Below are 20,531 nucleotides of genomic sequence, written 5' to 3' on the forward strand. Positions count from 1 at the left end.
AAAATTAAAGGGTTTTGCAGATCTCAGGATGCCTACCATCTAGTTATTGTTGCTAGTTAAGACATATTGATCCATCCTGTAAAATATGAAGTTAACTTCCAAATGTACACATAATCTACCAAACACTGGATTTTCTAACAGCTAGTCACAGAAAATCACATGTGTATTTTTTGTGTGAAATTCATACGACATCTTGTGCTGTTCTTTAGGCAAATTCTTAGTCATGTCACTGGTTTTTGCTCACAGGGAGAAAAAGGTAAGAAAGAATAATTATTCAAAAAATCTGTAAAGCATTGTTGAAAATAACATTCAAAGCTCAAAATTCAAATAATGGTAGATTAGTAGCATGTTTTTATTAAAAACAAACTATAATTAAAAGAAGGAATAAAGAAAACATGTTTATCTTGCTTCATCTTTAACCCAGTAGTCTAAAACACAGTGTAATGGCAAAGAATTCACGGGCTTGGAGGAAATCTACTTAGCGGCTTGCAGTGGAATAGCTATTCTATGGTACCCTGGCAACCTTGCATGACTCCACATAGGCTTCATATACAAGGCTTAACTGCAGCTGATAAAAATCTTGGCAGAAAGTGATCTTCCCTTAACAGAAGAGAATGGAGGCTCATGAAGAGCAACCAAAAGGCCATTTCTCATTTGCCTCACTTCTCATTATCTCTCCTGAGAGACTGTCAGAAGACAGTTTCACACTGCCTCCTGCTTTCTGATGAGGTATGAAGTTTGCTGCCTCACCCTCTTCAGGGTACTGCTGTTCTTGCTGTTGCTAGTTGCCATCAAGTGGATTCCAACTTGTAGCGGCCCCATGTGTGCAAAATGGAATGGCTCCATAGGGTTTTCAAAGCCATGACCTCTCAGAAGCAGATTTCCAGGCCTATCTTCTGAAGACACCTCTGGGTGAGTTTGAACCACCAACCTTTCATTTAGTAGTGATTAACTGTGCCACCCAGGGACATCTTAGGGTACAGCTACAGGCTATAAAATGGCTTAGTTGCAGCATTAAATTGGCTCCTCAGCAACAGAGCGTCTTACTACCCACGTTGTAGTCATCAAACCCCTTTCGTTTCAGTGTTGTCCTGTGCAAAGGACATGGGGATCTGGCACCTTTGACTACTCTTGCTCTCACTGTTTATATATAAAATGGCTTCACTGGCTGAAACTTTCGGCCTTGCCTTGCCTTAACGCAGCTGTGGGTGCTAGATCTCAGGGAAATTTTACCTTTATTTTTACTCTGGGTTTTTACCATAGTCAGCATTATATGCCATATCACAGTTATTTTCCTGTGCAGACAATCAACTATTGTCCTCTCTTAAACAAAAAAAACTTAGGATGCATATATTTGAGAATTGAGATGGTAAGGGATTCCCTTGATGCCAGTCCTTTGCTTAACTTTTCCAGAACTGTTGTGTAATTGTTGTTGAATGGATGGAACTAGGGAGCTTCAAGAAGTAAAGCCAATAAGGGACTTTCAAAATCAGTAGAAATGATCTCAAAATTAAATGGTAGAGAGAACTACAACTCACATCCAACAGGTGGGGTGATTTTTATTCAGATATGTGTCATCATCACTCTCCTCAATTTGCATGAAAGGACATTATCTTGGACATTATGAAAAACTCATGGGCTTGAATTTAATTGCAAACAAAGGACATTTGACCTTAAGGTATTGTTGGGGTTTTTTTTGGGGGGGAGTGAGGGGTATATACACTCAAACTCTGTGCTAGGATACCCGTGACTGATATAGAATTTCACTAGATAATCTAAAATTTACTAGGAAATAAAGCCACTAATTCATGCATTCAAACTGATATTTATAGATAATTTATGATGTTCCAGATGCTGTTTTAAGTTTTTGAGATGCAACAATTAGAAACAACACACTATTCCTGATCTCCTGTATCTTAGATTCTATAAGACATGGGAAACCTTAACTAAGTCATCACAAAATAAATGGGAAAATTACAAATTATACAAATGTTATTAGGTGGTATGAGAAGATATAATGGAGAATGTGACACAGTCTAAGGGGTCAGAGGAAGTGATGTTAGGTGGATACAAGGATGAGGATGAGTTAGCCAGACTAAACAGAGGAGGAAAGAAAGACTCTGGTATGAGTAACTATGGTGTGTTTGAAGAACTGATCAAAGGCCAGTGGTGTTGAAGCTTAGAGAGCAAGTGGGTCAGTGATCCAAGAAACAACCAGGAGGCAGCCATGAAGGGCCATGTGAACCATACTGCAAATTTCGGTCTGTATCTTAATTGTGATAGGAAGCTATCTGAAGATTTTATGCAGAAGAATAATACGATAAATTTGCATTTGAAAAATCTAATACAGAGGATGGATTGCAGGGAAGCCTTTTAGGAGTCTCTTGTAGCAGTCCCATTTAAAGATGATGGTATATTAAATTATGATGTGAGAGATGGAGAAGGGGAAAAGATGCCAAATTTGAGATATATGTAGTAAAATGGACCTAGTAATGGATTAGATCACCATGGAAGTTGATGAAAAAAGAAGTGTTCAAATATGACCATCATCTAAATAAATTCTCGTCAGAAATTCTTTTATAGATCTATAGTTAAATCCTATAAAAACATTATATCATACAATGAACTTTCTATTAGGCCAGTGGCTAGTTTTAGAACCAGGAAGAGCTGATATCCTCTTGAGTATAGAGATTAAAAAAAATTTTTTTTGTACTCATATTAAATCATAGAAACGACCAGGTTTTCCTTCTTGATGGTGTTAGAAGGTTCAGAATCAAATACGTGGTCCACTTCAGGGAAGTATCCTAGGTCTGCAGGAATGTGAGTCATAATTGTAGTCTTCTTGACATTTTGACTTTTCTTTTGGCTACAGTTGCCTCGAACCCATTACCATTGCCGTGGAGTCGATTCCGACTCATAGCGACCCTATAGGAAAGAGTAGAACTGCCCGTAGCATTCCCAAGGCTGTAAATATTTATGGAAGCAGATTGCCACACCTTTCTCTGTGGAGCAGCTGGTAGGTTTGAACCACCGACCTTTCAGTTAGCAGCCATGCATTTAACCACTACATCACAGTTGTCTCTACCTCATTTAAAAAAGTCTCTTTGATATTTACATGTACTTTATAAGCTACTTCGAGTTGGCTGCTAGAAAAGATACAGAATAAATACATAACATATCCATGTCAGTGCCCATGTGGCTCAATGAGAATAATGAGGAAAAAAAGAAAAGAAACATGATGGTTTTCTAAGGTTATCCTTTCACTTTTAGGACAGTCACTACACAGTTATAGCTAAATTTAGGCACCGAGTTATACACAGACATAAACATGCTTATATGCTGGTGTACCTGTTACTCTTATTTATATAAATGATATCTCTGGGAATTTAAATTCACAGCTGGCAGAAAGCCTCTATTAATTGCAGTTCTGACAAAATCTATGGCAGTACATGGTACACAATATCTGATAACGACAAAGCTCAGGATTGTTTTTTTGTTAAAGAAAACAAAGTATTTTCCAAATCCAACTTGTAAAAGGAGCCCTGGTGGTGCAGTGGTTAAGAGCTTGGCAGCTAAAAAAAGGTCAGCAGTTTGAATTCACCAGCTGCTCCCTGGAAACCCTACGGGGGAAGTTCTGCTCTATCCTATAGGGTCGCTATCACTTGGAATCCACTTGACGGCAACAGATTTGGTTTTTGGTTTACTTGTAAAAACCAAAGAACATGAAAGTATTTCGCCTAGCTAAAGAGACACTTAAAAAAAAAGAGAGACACTTAAGGAACCACCTAATAATAATATTCAAGTCTATAAAGTAGAATGCATATAGAAAAGTGAATAATTGTTTTCCATATATATTGAGAATTAAGCAGCCTATTCTGTGAACCCTTCTCTGGTTTCACCAAGAACATTCAGGAGCTTATTTTTCCATGTCCTTCAAGTTGTATGCACATATTACATTGAAACAATCGCTAAATCATATCCTTATGTCTTTGCTTGTCTGGCATATATATGTATGTGTGTGTGTGTTTGTACATACGTGTGTGTGTGTGTGTGTGTATATATATATAAAATGAAGAACAAACTGGTTCCAATTTTCTGCTAAAGAGAACCATAAGAGACAAACTAATAACTCATTTTTTTTTTAAATCTCTATGGCCTACCTGCATGCAAAGAAATTAAAATTAAATCCATACATAAAAAGCAGCAGTTTTGTATTGTTTGAATTGCTTTAAGAGAATGGGTGAAGTACCTCAGGAAAACATGAATACTTTACCTATATCTGAATGGTGGTCTTTTCATTACATATCTATCAGCTAAAAATGCCCAAGTTACTCTTTTATAGGAATAATACACATTAAATTTCTAGGGTTTATATGTTTGAGAAAGTAAAATTGAAAAAAAAATCACTTACTTTGGAGAAATTGTCACAACATTCCCTGTTTGGGAGAGAGAGAAGTCAGCGGCATCTCTTCCAACAATCGTAGCATTATAGACTAAGTTTTTCACGCTTGAGTTTTTCAGTAGAATCTATGGAAGAGGGTATGAAACGGGATCATGAATGTAAAAATTATACAATCATAACAATTCTTATTTTTATCAAAGACAGCTTCCAGCAAGGAGATGGCAGATGAAAAAGCACATGACTACCAAAGGTTTGAAGGCCAAAATTAGCAATTTTGGTTTTATTCTTATTGCAAAGGGAAACCACTGGAGGGTTTTAAACAGAGAACTTATAAAATCCAATTTACAGAAAGGATACTATCATAGATATTCTGTGGAGAAAGTATTATAAGGAGTGTAGGTTTAAAAACAGAGGTCCAGGGTGGGGATGATGGTGGCCAGGTCTAGAAGCAGTCGTTTTGCTAGCAGTTGGCTGTCCCATCCCTTGTTCCTTCCATCCTGAGAAAGAGATATAGAGAGTATTGGAGAATAGGCCATTTCATTTCTAGTGAGAGTTTCTTGAAGAATTTGAGAATACAGGTGTGTGTGTAAAATATAATGGAGACTAAAACACACACAACAGGAAAAATTCCAGGGTATCATGGAAAGTACTGAGCCAGAGGAGGGAAAAGACCTGAAGAGGGAAGATTGGATGATGTAGAGTGAGGAAAAGGTGCCTGGAATTTAAAAGTCTAGCAACTGTACTCATGGATATGTGATAACTAAAAAACTAGTGCTATGTGGTTAGGAAACCCTGATGGCATAGTGGTTAAGTGGCTGCTAACCAAAAGGTCAGCAGTTCGAATCTACCAGCCGCTCCTTGGAAACCCTATGGGGAAGTTCTTCTCTGTGCTATACGATCACTATGAGTCGAAATCAACTCAATGGCAATTTTTTTTTAAATGTGTGGTTATAGTGAATCATGGGCAATATGGCAGAGATGTACTGAGAGATTAAATTAACTACTTTCATAGTTCAATGACAATTCTGGCAACTACCAGAACAAGTATTTTGTTGCCGATGAGTTCCTGCCTTCAGCTTCCCCAAAGATTTGGGAGTCTCAGGCTGCTCACCTACTACAGGTATCAGTTATGATGGAAGCAAGATCACCCTAGTAGGTTTTCTTTTTCTTTAAATTTATGTATGTATGGATGTATTCCTGGTGTTCATTAAGAAAAACTACTTGCTGTCAAGTTGATTCCAACTCATGGTGGTCTCACATGTGTCAGAGTAGAACTGTGCTAGATACAATTTTCAATGGCTGATTCTTTTGGAAGTAAATTGCCAGGCTTTTCTTCTGAGGTGCTGCTGGGTGAACTCAAACCTCCAACCTTTTGGTTAGCAGCTGAGTACACTAACCATTCGTACCACCCAAATCTGGTGATTTTAAGTCCCAGAGAGTGAATTTCCATTTTATGGATGGAAATCATAGTAGACTCACTACAAACTGTTACTGGTTAATAGTCTTGGAACTCCCACAACCGTAACAAGCCCTGAGACCTTAGGGAAGCCACTCAGTTTCATTACATCTATGACACAAAGGTGCCGAATTCATCTATGGTCAACTGTAAATTTTGTTTCAAACATAATAAAAAGAAAGTTCAGTTGCTTCAAAAAAAAGTGTCAGAAAAAAGTCACTACACCATTTGATTGCTGTTTTCTGCTGGTTCCAACATTTTATGTATCTTAGTGATAGTGCAGTGATTAAGAGCTCAGCTGCTAACCAAAAGTTTGCAGTTCGAATCCACCAGAGGCTCCTTGGAAACCCTAGAGGGCAGTTCTACTCTGTCCTAGAGAGTTGATATGAGACTCCATGGCAACCGGTTTACTAATAAAAACAGAAAGATATAAAATTAAATAATAGGGATGATACCTCAATATTTTCTAATAAAAAATCATACGGAGATGCTTTCCTTTCTTTAAACTGAGCCCTTTTACTTAGAGACAAGAACCTCAGTTTTTCCCAATTTGTAACTGAATCTTTATCCACCATTACTCACACTGTCACAGAGGCTACAAAGTTATTTTCTCAAAGAGGTTAAAATTACCAATTAGAGATTACCAAAACATAATTTTTTGAAGACCAAATATGGACAAGCTTTGCACTGAAAGCATAAACGTATCCACCCCTCCCCCCCAAAAAATATGAGCAGGACTATATAACAACAGTCTGAGGAAAAGGAACAAACATTAATCTGACCAAACTGTAAATTACCAATTACACAGATACGATTATGTCGATTTCTGGTGTTGAGAAAGAAGCATGGAAAGACCTATAAATGCAGTTGAAGGCTATGAAAACTAGCAGAAGGAATGGTCTTGTCTAAATATAAGCAATTTAAAATGGTGTGCTAGAAAATATTTCACAAATATTAACAAGAAACAAATGGTTTGAAAAACAAACTGAAGTCAATGTACCTGACAAGATATTTCCCCACCAGAAATAAAACTTACAAACATGGACATACACAGAAATGCTATTTGAAACAGGGCTCAGAAATTTAATTTTCAATTTTTTCTGAAAAGTAAAAAACACAGTGTTACACGTTCAGTGGCTTTAGGACATAAAAACATTTTGTAGGAATCAGGTGGATCCGGAGCATTTTCATTATTACCTCCCTTTCTATGACCTCATTTGAACAAATCCATCTGGGTGTGGAAACTGCTACCTAAAGGAAAGCTGAGAACATTTGGATAACAGTTTCCAGTTACAGTGCCAGTCCTTTCACGCATGAAATTGATCTCAAGTGGCCTGGCAGGACGGGGCCTTCAAAAGTGCTTAACTTTCACTCTCCACCTTCCCAAATCCCATTAATTTCATGAATGTGAAAGAAGGGGGGGGTAATCATTTCATTGCAGGTGATGATTATTATTAACCAAAAACTGTTTCTTTCACTTTTCTAGACCTTGGGCTTAGAAGTAATAACCTTTGCTAAGGCTTATTGGACAGACAGACAGACAGATAGATAGAGAAACTGATAGACAGATGTTGTTTTATGCCGTCAAGTCGATTCGAACTCATAGTGACCCTACAGGACAGAGTAGAATTGCCCAACAGGGTTTCCAAGGCTGTAATCTTTATAGAAGCAGATTGCCACGTCTTCCTCCCACAGAGCGGCTGGTGGGTTCAAACTGCCAACCTTTCAGTTAATAGCCCAGTGCTTAACCTGTCCCAGCAGGGCTTGATAGACAGATAGATACTGTTAGTTGTCCTTAAGTTGGCTTTGACACGGTGACCTTATGCATAACAGAAAAAAACATTGCCTGGTCCTGTGCCATCTTCATGATCGTTGGTATGGTTGAACCCATTATTGTGGCTACACAAGTATCATATTGCTCAAATCAAAAACCAAAGCAGTTGCTATCAAGTAGATTCTGACTCATGGTGACCCTATGTGCTTCAGAGTAGAACTCTGCTCCACAGGGTTTTCAATGGCCATAACCTTTGGAAGTAGATTGCCAGGCCTTTCTTCTGAGGTGCCTCTGCATGGATTCGAACTGCCAACCTTTCAGTTGGTAGCTGGGTGCTTAACTGTTTGTGCCACTTAGGGTCTGTCAATTTCGGGTTGTGAAAGAAATATCTAAAACTTCTCTTAATTGCTTAACTCCATGTATATGTTGACCCCAAAGGTTTCCATACCTCTCTCAGCACAGTGTCATGTAGAGTACAATTAAAGGGCACCACCTTCTTGGGAAGGTATGTAGGAAGCCTTTCATACATGTAGACACAAAGCATGAGCATCAGAATTGGGTTTGGGTCAAAGATGTCTGTAGCCTAGTTTCAAAGAACAGAAATCCAAATTAGAGCATATAATAATAAATTAAAATACATAAAAAGAGGTAAAACATAGTATATCAATTATTGAGTTATTTTAAAATGTTACTGATTGACAATGACACTGAAACAGAAATAACAAACAGCATATTGAGGTGAATCAGAAGATATTGGCCTAAGAGTTAAAAATTAGTTAGATGTGTTTTAAGTAGACCACTGATCTCACAACCTCAAAGATTCCATAAAAGTTAGTCAGAGCTCAGAGAAAATACTACACACATCATCCCCGCCTTAAAGCAGCATATAAAGCAGTAGAAGAAAAACCATAGCAGGTGGCACTTGAGATGTGCTATAAAGAATGCTAGGATTTTAAACAGTGTGTTTTGGGTGAGGAAAAGGATGTATTCTTTCAGAAAGGCAAAGCACTATAAGGCAAGGAAATGAATATGAATAGTGTTTATTCAGGAAAGAAGTGAAATTTGTATTTTCCATAAGATAAAGGGAGGCAAGTAGTACGCGATAAGACTGAGCAGTTCTGGGGCCACGTGTGGAGGAGTTGGATGCCAGAGCGAGAGACTTGGTTTCTGAACAAGGAATACATGACAGGGGCAACAATTTAGGCAGAGCAGGCAAGGATGGTAGGGAGGAGTACTTTTCCCAGGAAAGACAAATTATAAGAAGTAAGAAAATATAATTTTACTGATAAACAAGATAAATTACTGATGGTGGTTGGAAGAGATTTGAGATAAAATCGAAAATTATAAAAGAATAACAGCAGAGAAAATAAATATAACTGAAATGTAATTTGGAGTCAAAAATAGAGCCAAGAGCAGAAAAGGGAAGAGTTCTTTCTATCAGTTGATGTTGTACCTAAGATCTCTTAGAAAAGGATGGAAGTACTGGGGGAGAGGGGATTCACATTAAAAAAGTACTGGGATTTCTGTGAGGCAGGGATCGAAAGACGCACAGACCACCACTAATAATCCAGCAACTCCATCATTATCAATGTACAGGGGGCTCTCTGCACTTCCATGAAATGAATATCCACCCGTCTTAATGGTACAGACTCAAGCTAGCAACTGAGAATGATCTGGGTTTAGCCTCGAAACACAAATAGTGTGAGAGCAAAGGAGATCTAATATGTTATGTGGAATTAATGCACTTAACTGTGAAATTTGGCAGCAGTTACCAGGGAATAATGACAGCCCCTTTGATAATTCACTAATCCACACTTCCTCATACCCTCTTCTCCTTCTTTGGAAGAAGGGAAGGGTTTATTCTTTGCTTTTTTCTTGCTTGGGCAATCAGGCTTACCAATGACAGTACCTAGGGAGAGGTTGTTGTCAAGAATATGGGAGCTGGCTTGCCTCAGCAGGGTAGAAAGCTGCATGCAAGTAAAATTGCAAGAAAATTGTGAAACGTACCTGACTCCCAAAGTTTCTCATTAGTATGCTCTTATCTCCCATTTCTTGAATAGAGGAAATATTAGGCATAGTGACATAGTGAAGTTATTTTAGAGAAGAACAAAATCGAAATGAATTACAGAGTTTGATTCTCAGATTTACTTTTTAACCCTAGGCAAGTAAATCTCAAAGTGAAGAATCTGCGCCTGCTGGTCCCTGTGTGATGCAACAGCCTATGGGTGTGAACTGAAGAGGGTAGTCTCAGGTGATGGGAGATATGTTTGTTGGGTGAAAGGGAAGCACTAGGAAAAGAACATTCTGGACTTAAGTCTGGGGTCAATAAAAGTATTTTTGAGCCTTTTCTTTTTTAGTGGATACGAATTAAAATAATGTAGGTAACAACATTAAAATTATTTCAAAAACTATTCTTTGAAAAACATAATAGGATAACAATGCAGTAATTTGGTAAATTAAAAAAATGTTTATCCCAAAGGAAAATATATTTGATATTTATGACAATTCAGTAAGAAACCAGAAAAAAACTCTTCAAGTAAAGAGTATTCAGAACTTTCCATGCCACATTTCAATGAAAATAAAATAAATTACACTGTGTCACTCCTTAGTTTAAAAAGCTAAATGTTAAAGTCAGTCAGGTGTCTTTAAAAAAGTGTTTCATGTGAAGCATCTTTCAACAACATAATCATTCTCAATATACATCCAACCAAAAAGAAAGAAGACTTTGATTTATTGGGCTTTTTTTTTTTTTTAAAGTTAGTGTTTTCCTACTGGACCAGTAGAAGACGGGGAATTAAACAACAACAAAATAAGAATAAAAATTCCATAATAAATGGAATACTGGGGTAGAAATCTGGTAAACTAGATTCATGTTCTGCTACTTACAGAACTAAATGAATTGAGCTCCCTAGGTCTCAATTTCTGCATCAGTGACAAGAGAAGGTGAGATGATCCTGCACTTCATGATGAATTTAATATGCTCTGACTTTATATATCACTACTATAATTAGCAGTATCCACTGACAAAAAAAAAAAAATTTTTTTTTTTTTTTTTTACTGACATACTATAATCCTAGAGAGAATGAGGTTGATTGCCTTCCCAACCGCCATTTTCTCCTTTATTCTTTACTAAGAACTTCACTTTTGTGGGTGTTTCATTCCCTTTACCAAAGACTGGTTTAGCCAAAAGCGTGAGATACAATTTTGGTCAATAAGCTGCAAATGGAAATCTGCTGTGGGGCTATTGGGAAAGGTTTTCTTCCTGGGAAAAGAGAAATACAAGGAGGGATGACGCTAAACTAGCCCCAGGAATAGCTGTATGAAGGTGTTATGTGAGAACTTAAGCAGCCATTTTGGGGCTGTGAGTGCACATGCCTAAAATAAAGCCACCAGGCTAAGAATGGCTGAGCAAACATGAAACTCTGATAACTTTGTTGAGAAACTGAATAACTATTCCTAGAATGTTCTACTGCCTGATTTTGTCTATGTAAAATATTAAATTTCCTTAATTTTAAACCACTTTTACTCAAGTATTCTGTTATTTAAGGCTAAAAGAATTCTAGGTGACAAATGCAAAAACAAACAAAAAAGTAAGGGTAAATATTTTTTTTATTCACCCTTAGCTCTCTTCACTACTCAGCCTATTATATATAGTACCAAAACCAAACCAAACCAAACCCATTGCCATCGAGTCGATTCCGACTCATCCATAAATATTCATTACATTTATTTTTATATCTGTTTCACTGCATGAGCGAATAAAACACACATTATAGACTGAGTCAAGAAAAGTCTCACAATTTTTTGCTTTAAATAAAAAGCATGCCATGAAAGGAATATGTATTAACTATATATTCCAGAGGCTAGGATTCTACAACAGGACATAACATTGGTACAGCAATTGTTCCAGCTTATTCTCCAGTTGCAATGGAGGACATAATATAGAAGAAACTTAAACATTAATAAACATTAATTATTAGTAATTAATACTTACTGAATTGTCAAGTATACTGCTATATTGCACAGTATATACATGTAGGCCAACATTAAGCATCATTATTAATTAATCCTGCAGAAGTTAATTTAAGGGTGTCATTTTCAAAATCACCCTACCATTTAATGTCATTAGTAAATTTTTGATAATAAAAAAGTAGGGCATTGCAAATGGCTGGTCGAAGTTTGGTAATTATCTGCTAAGTTAACTGTCAGTTTGTCCATGGATCTGATCTTGGGACATAGTCTTTACATTTTTACTAAAAAATATATATATTTTTTGGCTATACAATAAAATAAAAATATTTTAAGTTAATATCTGAGGAAGAAAGCCTGGTGGCGAAGTGGTTAAGAAATATGCCTGCTAACCAAAAGGTCAGCAGTTCAAATCCACCAGGTGCTCTTTGGAAACCCTATGGGGAAGTTCTACTCTGTCCTGAAGGGTCGCTATGAGTTGGAACAGACTCGACGGCAACAGGTTTAATGGGTATATCTGAGGAAATGAAAAAGCAAAGGAAAAAATCACAATGCATGATAAATTATATTTTTTAAACAAAGATATTTTAGTTTTCTTGTGAACACCTACCAATCTCTCAACATCCGACTTAAACACTAACTGGACCATGCAATGTTTCCTGGTTCCTTTATCAGAGCGACTTCTTTCTTGTTCCTTTGCATCCCATAATTCATTGTTTCTATGTCTATCGTGGCATTCACCATTTGCCTTGCATCAGCCCTTTTCATGTACTTGACATTATTAGTTTGTAAGATTTTTGAAGGCATGAGTGTGGGTTGATCATATATGTTACCCTTTCAGGATCTATCCAGTGTCTTCCACAGAGAAAGGTCAATAATTTGTGGAATTAATGGGAATTGCAATGTGGCTATTTTTCCAAACCAAAATCTTTTATTATTGTTTCTCTTGAGATCTCTACTACTATAAAGTAATACTCTGGCCAAAATTGTTAATTAAAGTTACTCTTCAACTCGACCATTATGAAGAATGTAAATTCTAGACCTGGGACAAAGTGATTTCAACATGGAAGTGAGTTTAATGCAAGAAAAAAAGTAAACAATTATGAACCATCATTTCTTCAGCAAGTAGAAGGAACCATTTTATACCAAGTCATATTTGAGCACTATCACTGTAAATCTCTCTGGATAACAGGCTGAAAAACCTCGAATTAGTTTTAATGGCCCTTCTCCTGTGTCTTTCTTTTATAACTGGTCACCAGGTCCCAGTAAATGTCATGATTTTTTCCTACATCAGCCCATTACTTTCAGTCCCCACTGCAATGATCTGAGTGGAGATAGATATTACTTGCCTCCTAGACCAACTGAAATAACATTCTGATTAGTCTGCCACTGTCTCCACTCCCTTTCATCCCAATCTTCCTGACCATTGTTTTAAGAGTAAACACCTTTCTTCCCGAAATGCCCACATGGTAAACCGCTGACTTTTTATGGTGATATTCAAGAACCCAATATACGCCTATTCTATTTTTTCTAACCCTGAACTTCAACTAGGGCAACCTATGCTCACAATTTCCTAAACATGCTTCATTTTTCAACCTACATTAAATTTGTATCATTTCTTCCAAGCAAACACCTTCTTCTCTTTCCACTACTAATCCAAATCCAATTCACCCTTCAAGAACCCAAGTAAATCCTACCTCCTCCACAAAGTCTCTGGTGGATCACTGTAGATCACATTGATCTCTACCCTCATCTGAATTCTACACTTGTCTTTTGTATACATTCCTATTTGACGCTTAAATGAGTAGACTTATTATTTATCTTTTAATATGCATGTCTTGATAATTCAATAAGTTTGTATATTCTTAAAGATCAGCAATCATTTATTAAATCATCCATTACCCCCAAGTAAAAATGGGCTCAAAAATAGTAAACATGCACAATATTTTTGATGATTGCTATTGAGGACTTGGTGTCAAAGGAGAAACAGAATTATAACTGGGAGTTTCAAATATAATAAAAATTCATATTGCCATTATATATACACTCATTTTAAAACCACAGTGAAAAATATTCTTTTTTTGCTACTAAATTAGAAAATGAAAATACAACATCTATATGTATATAATTCTGCTTCTTCAATTCTTTCTTAGAACTCAGGTAACGTTGATAATGCATTCAAACTTCATTTTTCTTTGACGCCCAAACCTCTCACTAGAATTACTTTCTTATTATGCACTTTCTTATTACACGTTTTTTAAAAATCCAGTAGATTTCTACATTTTCAATTTCTACACTTTAGCAATACCCCATGAAAAGTCTGTTTCAAATCACACTTAAAATTTGTGAAGAAAGCACTATTATGAAGAAGTAAACTAATAGAAGAAACATATAAAATGTTTATAGGATGCATGATATAAAGGTACCCACTTGTATGTCCGTGTAAAAGCCAATTTCATGAAAAGCATTCACGACAATCAGGCAATTGTGCAGATATTGTTCAGGGCTCTTTGGTTGTGTGTACATATTTGCAAAATAAGAATCAATCTGGAAAAGAAGAATAATCAAACCTTTTATGAATGGAAGAAAAATTGCTCTGTGTGTGCATATGTTCTTTGTAGTTCAGCAAAAGAATTTTAAATATTAATGTTTGGTAGTATTAGATCATTGCACCCAAAATGCAAGAATAAACAAAAGGCAATACTAATCATTCAGGTTCAGGTATTAGACTTAATATTAAGAAATTTAAAATAAGCAGTTTACAGAAAATCTACTTCAAATTTTACAGCAGAAGACGATTTTGTATAAAAGCGGCTCTTACCAAAAATGGGCAATAGGCTGCCACCTGTGTCGCAAAAACAAGCCCATCTGAAAGATCTTTGTCAAAATTTATTATCCACCTCTCAGGGGGAGTAACACCTGTTCCAAAAAAGAAAGCGGGTAAATGTAACATGTTTGTTTGTTTTTTCCCTAAAAAGACAAGGAAATTTGAGTAATACTCAAAGAGAAATTGTACCTGAGCTTGGAAAACTAAAAGAATATTTGTTTGGAAATGAAAACAAAATTTAAATAGTGTAAAACTATAAAACCTCAGAAAGGTAATACCGTGAAAATTATCTCCAAGGTTCTATAGGCAACTAACTGAGAACCATTGCCTTTGTTTCTATTTGAAACACTGAAAAAAGCACTTCCACGTGATCATGGAAGAGACATTCAATATTTAAAAATGGCTCATTCTGTTGAATACCTTGTAATTAAAATGTTTCATCAGTGATCATCAACATTAATAAGGAGCTCAAAAGACGGTTACTTGGAACTCTAAAATCTTAGGGTCAGTTCCTTCTTTGTTGCAGAAATTTCCCCACATAGAAAATAAATATGTAGAAGGGTTGGAAATTTATGGCTTATGGAAAACAGGATTATTTGACCTATAAAACACAATACAAAGTGGAAAAAATAATAAAAGGAATTCTCAATTACAGAAGTGATTACTACCTTGAGACTGGAACAAAAAGTGAAAATTTCTGTGTTTTTATTGCTGAGTAAAAAAAAAATTACTTTTTATTTTATTTTATTTTTTTGTATGAATGTCTCACAGAATATCCATTCACTGGTTGAAGGGCGTTTGAGTTGTTCTCAGTTTTGGTCAATTATAAATAAAGCTGCTCTAAAACATTTCCATACATGTCTTACTACAACTGTTAAAAAAAATCTTGGGTAAACAGCCAGGAATGGGATTGCTGGATCATATAGTAACTGAATTGAGCAACCTTTCATATGCTTATTTGCTATCCATCTTCTTTGATGAAGTATGTGTTCGGATCTTTTGACCACTTTTCTAAATTGGGTTTTTTTTTTTTCTTGTTGAATTTTGAGAGTTCTTTATGTATTTTGCATACAAGGAATTTATAGGACATGTGATTTACATGACATATATGTAAATCATTTTTTGTGATTTACATGACATATCTATTTAGTTTTTCTTCATCATTGGTTTGCAATTTTTAGCACATATATCTTGAACATACTTTGTTAGGTTTATACTTAAGTATTTCATTTTTTGGTGCTATTGTTTAATTTTTTTTTTAATTTTAACTACTACTGTTTACTGCTAGTATATAGAAGTAGAATGCGCTTTCGTATACTGCTCATACATTCTACGACCTTGATAAACTCATGTACTAGTTCTAGAAGTTTTTTTTGTAGATTCTTTGGAATTTTCTACTTGATAATCATGTCCTATTCCAGCCCCTCCCCCAGGGATAGAAGTGGTTTGTTGTACACACACACACACACACACACACAATCGTACCAGGCTTCAAGGTTGCCAACAGAAGACATAAACCACTCACTCAACTACTAGCGCATGGGGTAACGGTTTACTTACAAAAGAGGAGACAGAGCCAGCAAGTCATTCCTCACAGCTGGTGCCAGACAATCGCTCTGTGCACACTCCTCCTGTGACACAGACCGAGAGACCCCATTCCCTCCCCTCCGGGAACAGATATAGAAGTGGAGTTGGCCAGGTGCCATATACTGCCCACACATGTGAAAGAGATGGAGAAAGTTACTGTGTACCCAGAACAGAGGGCAAGGCTTCTCTGTTAAGGAAAAGGAACTGGGAGAGAGAGACTCAATTCCAAGCCTCCTTAGCAGAGAATGTTCTAGGCCTCTGCTTAGGCAGATGTGATGGGAGGCCTAGAGACAGACTGTCCTCCTGACAATACTGCTAGCATATAGGAGTAGATTTTAGCTTTGTTTTTTTTATGCTGATCATATATTCTGCGACTTCGATAAACTCATGCACTAGTTCTAGGCTTTTTAACACTTTAAAGAGGACTTTTGCAGCAGATTTGCCCAGTGCAATACGTCATTTGATTTCCTGACTGTTGCTTCCATGGGCGTTGATTGCGGATCTAAGTAAAATGAAATCCTTGACAACATCAATCTTTTCTCCATTTATCATGATGTTGCCCATTTAAATTATCCAATTCGTTTAGTATATTTACAGAGTTGTGCAACTATCACCACTACCTAATTTTAGAATATTTTCACCACCACAAAAATAAACCATATACCCTTTTAGTTATCACTCCCAATTTCACCCTCCCCGAAGTCCCTGGAAAACACTAATCTTTCTGTCATTATGGATTTGTCTATTCTGGGCATTTTGTAGAAAAGAAATCATGCAATATGTGGCCTTTTATGACTGGCTTCTTTTACGTAGCATAGTATTCCAAGGTTCATCCGTGTAGTAGCATGTATCAGTAACATCATTATTTTTATTGCCAAATTAAAATATTCCATTGTATAGATACACCACATTTTGTTTATCCATTCATTAGCTGATGGACATTTGGGATGCTTCCACTTTTTGTCTACTATGAATAATGCTGCTATGAACATCTTTGTATAAGTTTTTGTGCAGATGTATATTTTCAATGATCTTGGATATAAAAAAATGAGTGAAACTGCTGAATCATATGGAAAATCTATTTTTAACATTTAGAGGAACTGTCAACTGTTTTCCAAAGTGATTGCACCATTTTACAATTCCAGCAATGCTTGAGGGTTCTACTTTCTACATATTATTGTCAACACATGTTATAGTCTGTGTTGTTTATAATTTAATTATCCAACTCAGTGTGGTTTTGTTTTGCATTTATTGTGGTTTTGTTTTGCATTTCCATAATAACTAATTATGTTGAGCATCTTTTCATGTGCTTATCGGCCATTTGCTTATCTTATTTGTAGAAATGTCTTTTCAAACTTTTCAGTTGGATTATTTGATCTTGCTATTGCCATGTTCATCGAAAGAAACCCTGGTAGTGCAGTGGTTAAGCACTTAGCTGCCAATCAGAAGGTCAGTGTTGGAACCCATCAGCTGCTCTGCAGGAGAAAAGACCTGGTGATCTGTTCCTGTAAAGATTATAGTCTAGGAACCCAATGGGGCAGTTCTACTCTGTCCTATAGGGTCGCTATGAATCAGAATCCACTCAACAGCACACAAGAACAACACGTTCATTTAAAAAAGTTATTCTATTAATATGGTAGATCACATTGATTAATATTTGCATATTCAACCAACCTTGCATGCCTGGGATAAATCTCACTTGGTCATTGTGCATAATCCTTTTTATATATTGCTAGACTGTATTAGCTACTATTTTTTTTAGAATTTTTATACCTATTTTTATATATTGCTAGATTGTATTAGCTAGTATTTTTTTAGAATTTTTATACCTATATTCATAAAAGATAGCATAGTAAATTTTTGAATTGCATTTTAAAACACTTTTGAGATTCAATATAATATATACTTTAATTCAGAGATCATCTTGTTTCTAAGGTTAATTGAATCATGAAAATATGCGAGACTATCTGTAATATCAACCACATGATGTTGAAGTTACATATATAATACTTGGTAGAATTTCTATATATGTTACAGCGCAGTAGGTATGGTATTCTTTTTTAATCCTGAGATTCTTTTCAGTTATGAAATGACTTCTTAGCCATATGTCTACCCCAAAGCTCCCTTTATTTTGTGCTTTCAAATCGCTGATTCTAAGTAATAGTATGACATATTGTCCGGTCCTGAGCCACTCCCATAATCAGTTTCAGATCAGACCATTGTTATCCACAGGGTTTTCGCTCGCTGATTTCTGGAAGTAGACTGATAGGCTTTTGTTCCTAGCCCATTTTAGTGGAAGCTCCGCTGAAACCCGTTCAGCATCATAGCATCATAGCAACACACAAGCCTATAATAACAGATGAGTGGTAACTGCACATGTGGTGTATTGGCTGGGAATCAAACCAGGATCTCCCACAAGGAAGGTGAGCATTCTACCACTGAATCACCACTACCCTCGATTTTTAGTTGTTAAAAAACAACAACAAAAAATCTTGTTGCTGTGGACCTGATTCTGACTCATAGTGATCCTATATAGGACAGAGTAGAACTGCCCCATAGGGTTTCCAAGGAACGGCTGGGGGATTTGAACTGCCAACCTTTTTCGCTGGCAGCCGTACACTTAACCACTGTGCCACCAGGGCTCCTAACAGTCGTTAAAAAAACAAAAACAAGCCCATTGCTGTCAAGTCTATCCTGACTCATAGCGACCCTACAGGACAGAGTAGAACTGCCCCATATGGTTTCCAAGGAGCACCTAGTAGATTGGAACCGCCGACCTTTTGGTTAGCAGCCGTAGCTCTTAAACACTATGTCACCAGGCTTAGTCATTAGGGAAATGCAAATGAAACCAAAGTGAGATACCACTTCATATCCACCAGAATGACTATAATCAAAAGGACAGACAATAACGAGTGTTGGTGAGGGTGTGTAGAAATTGGTACATTTATAAATTGATGGTGGGAATGTAAAATGGTACAGCCACTTTGGAAAGCAATATGAAAGTCCCTTAAAATCCAGTGAAACATGCAGTTATGTGACTTAGCAATTATATTTCTATGGAATACTAAAGAAAAATGAAAGTATATGTCTAAAAACATTTATATTAATGTTCACAGCAACATTATTTATAATAGCCAAAAACTGAAAACAATCCAACTTCCCATCAAATAAACAAATGTGGTATAGCCATACAATGGAATATTATTTGGCAATGATAAAGAATGGAATACTGATAGGTGCTACAGCATGAATGAACCTTGAAAAAATTATGCTAAGTGAAAGAAGCTTAGCACACAAAAGATCATGAATTGTATAATTTTATTCATATGTAATGTCCAGAATAGGTAAATCCACAGTGACCAAATGTAGATTAGTGTTTTCCTAAAGCTGGGGGAATGGAAAGTGCCTGCTAATGGATATACCCCATACCCATTAGGAGGTGATGAAAATGTTCTAAAATTAGATGAATTCAAAACTCTATCAACATACTGACAACTATTAAGTGGTACATATTAAATGGGTGACTTTTATGGGACAGTAATTATAACTCAATAAAGCTGTTAAAAAACAACACTTAACTGTATGACTCAGCAATTCCGTTCTTATTTACCTCAGAAAAAGGAAACACTTGTCCATAAAAAGATTTGTATGCAAATGTTCATAGCAGTTTTATTTATAGTAGCCTCCAAATGGGAACAACACAAATATCTATCAGTTAAGGGAAAAAGACATTTTAGGCTATAAATACTATGGAATAGCCAGCAATAAAAGGCACACACTATTATTAAATTGAAGAGCATTCAACAAAGTCAACTAATTCAAGACTAATATCTCTCCTCTCTCTAAAAAGAAAAAAAGTTCTCCCCCTGCATCAGCCTTTTATATCTTTAAGGAAATTGGCACTGATTTCTTGATACTTACCTTTAAGACCTCAGTCAATACCGAGTGAGTTAATACTGACTCAACACTGCGTCACATCAGTCAATACCTGACTACCTTATCACCCTATTGTTTTCATAGGGAAAGAATTAAGTTGTAAATTATTAGTAGACAGAATTTAATATTGATCATTAAGTCTTGGTAAATGTTAAAGGATAATGACTGTTAATCGCTGCTCTTAAAAATATATGCGCTCATCTATTTACAAATGTTAGTAGTAATTAGAAGTAATTTTCCATTTCTTTCAAGTCCTAATGATTCATGCAGATAAAATCATATTTTAAGCATAATTATTAATGTATTATATTTGGTGATTTTGGTGAGAAAGAGAAAAAACAGTTGTTGAAATCTGGGAGATTGCCTGGTACTAAGCAGTTAGGTTTTTGTGTTAATAGGAGTCCCCGGGCAATGAAAATGGTTAAGCTCTGGGCCACTAATTGAAAAGCTGATGGTTTGAATCCACCCGGAGACACCTTAGAAGGAAGACCTGGTGAACTGCTTCCACAAAACCATATGGAGTACAGTTCTACTCTGAAACACATGGGGTCACCATGGGTTGGAATCAACTAGCTGGCAA

General features: G+C 36.2%; 1 protein-coding gene across 1 annotated transcript in view; it reads right to left on the minus strand.

Moving 5' to 3' along the window:
- Positions 1 to 20,531, minus strand: part of CFAP47 (cilia and flagella associated protein 47) — a 343,468-nt gene that overhangs the window by 182,406 nt on the left and 140,531 nt on the right. Inside the window, 4 exon segments of the mRNA XM_064278419.1 lie at positions 4,412 to 4,527; positions 8,081 to 8,215; positions 14,032 to 14,148; positions 14,423 to 14,520. Of these exon segments, the coding sequence (XP_064134489.1) occupies positions 4,412 to 4,527; positions 8,081 to 8,215; positions 14,032 to 14,148; positions 14,423 to 14,520 (466 nt within the window).

Source organism: Loxodonta africana, chromosome X, assembly GCF_030014295.1.
Source record: "Loxodonta africana isolate mLoxAfr1 chromosome X, mLoxAfr1.hap2, whole genome shotgun sequence".
Taxonomy (NCBI): Eukaryota; Metazoa; Chordata; class Mammalia; order Proboscidea; family Elephantidae; genus Loxodonta; species Loxodonta africana.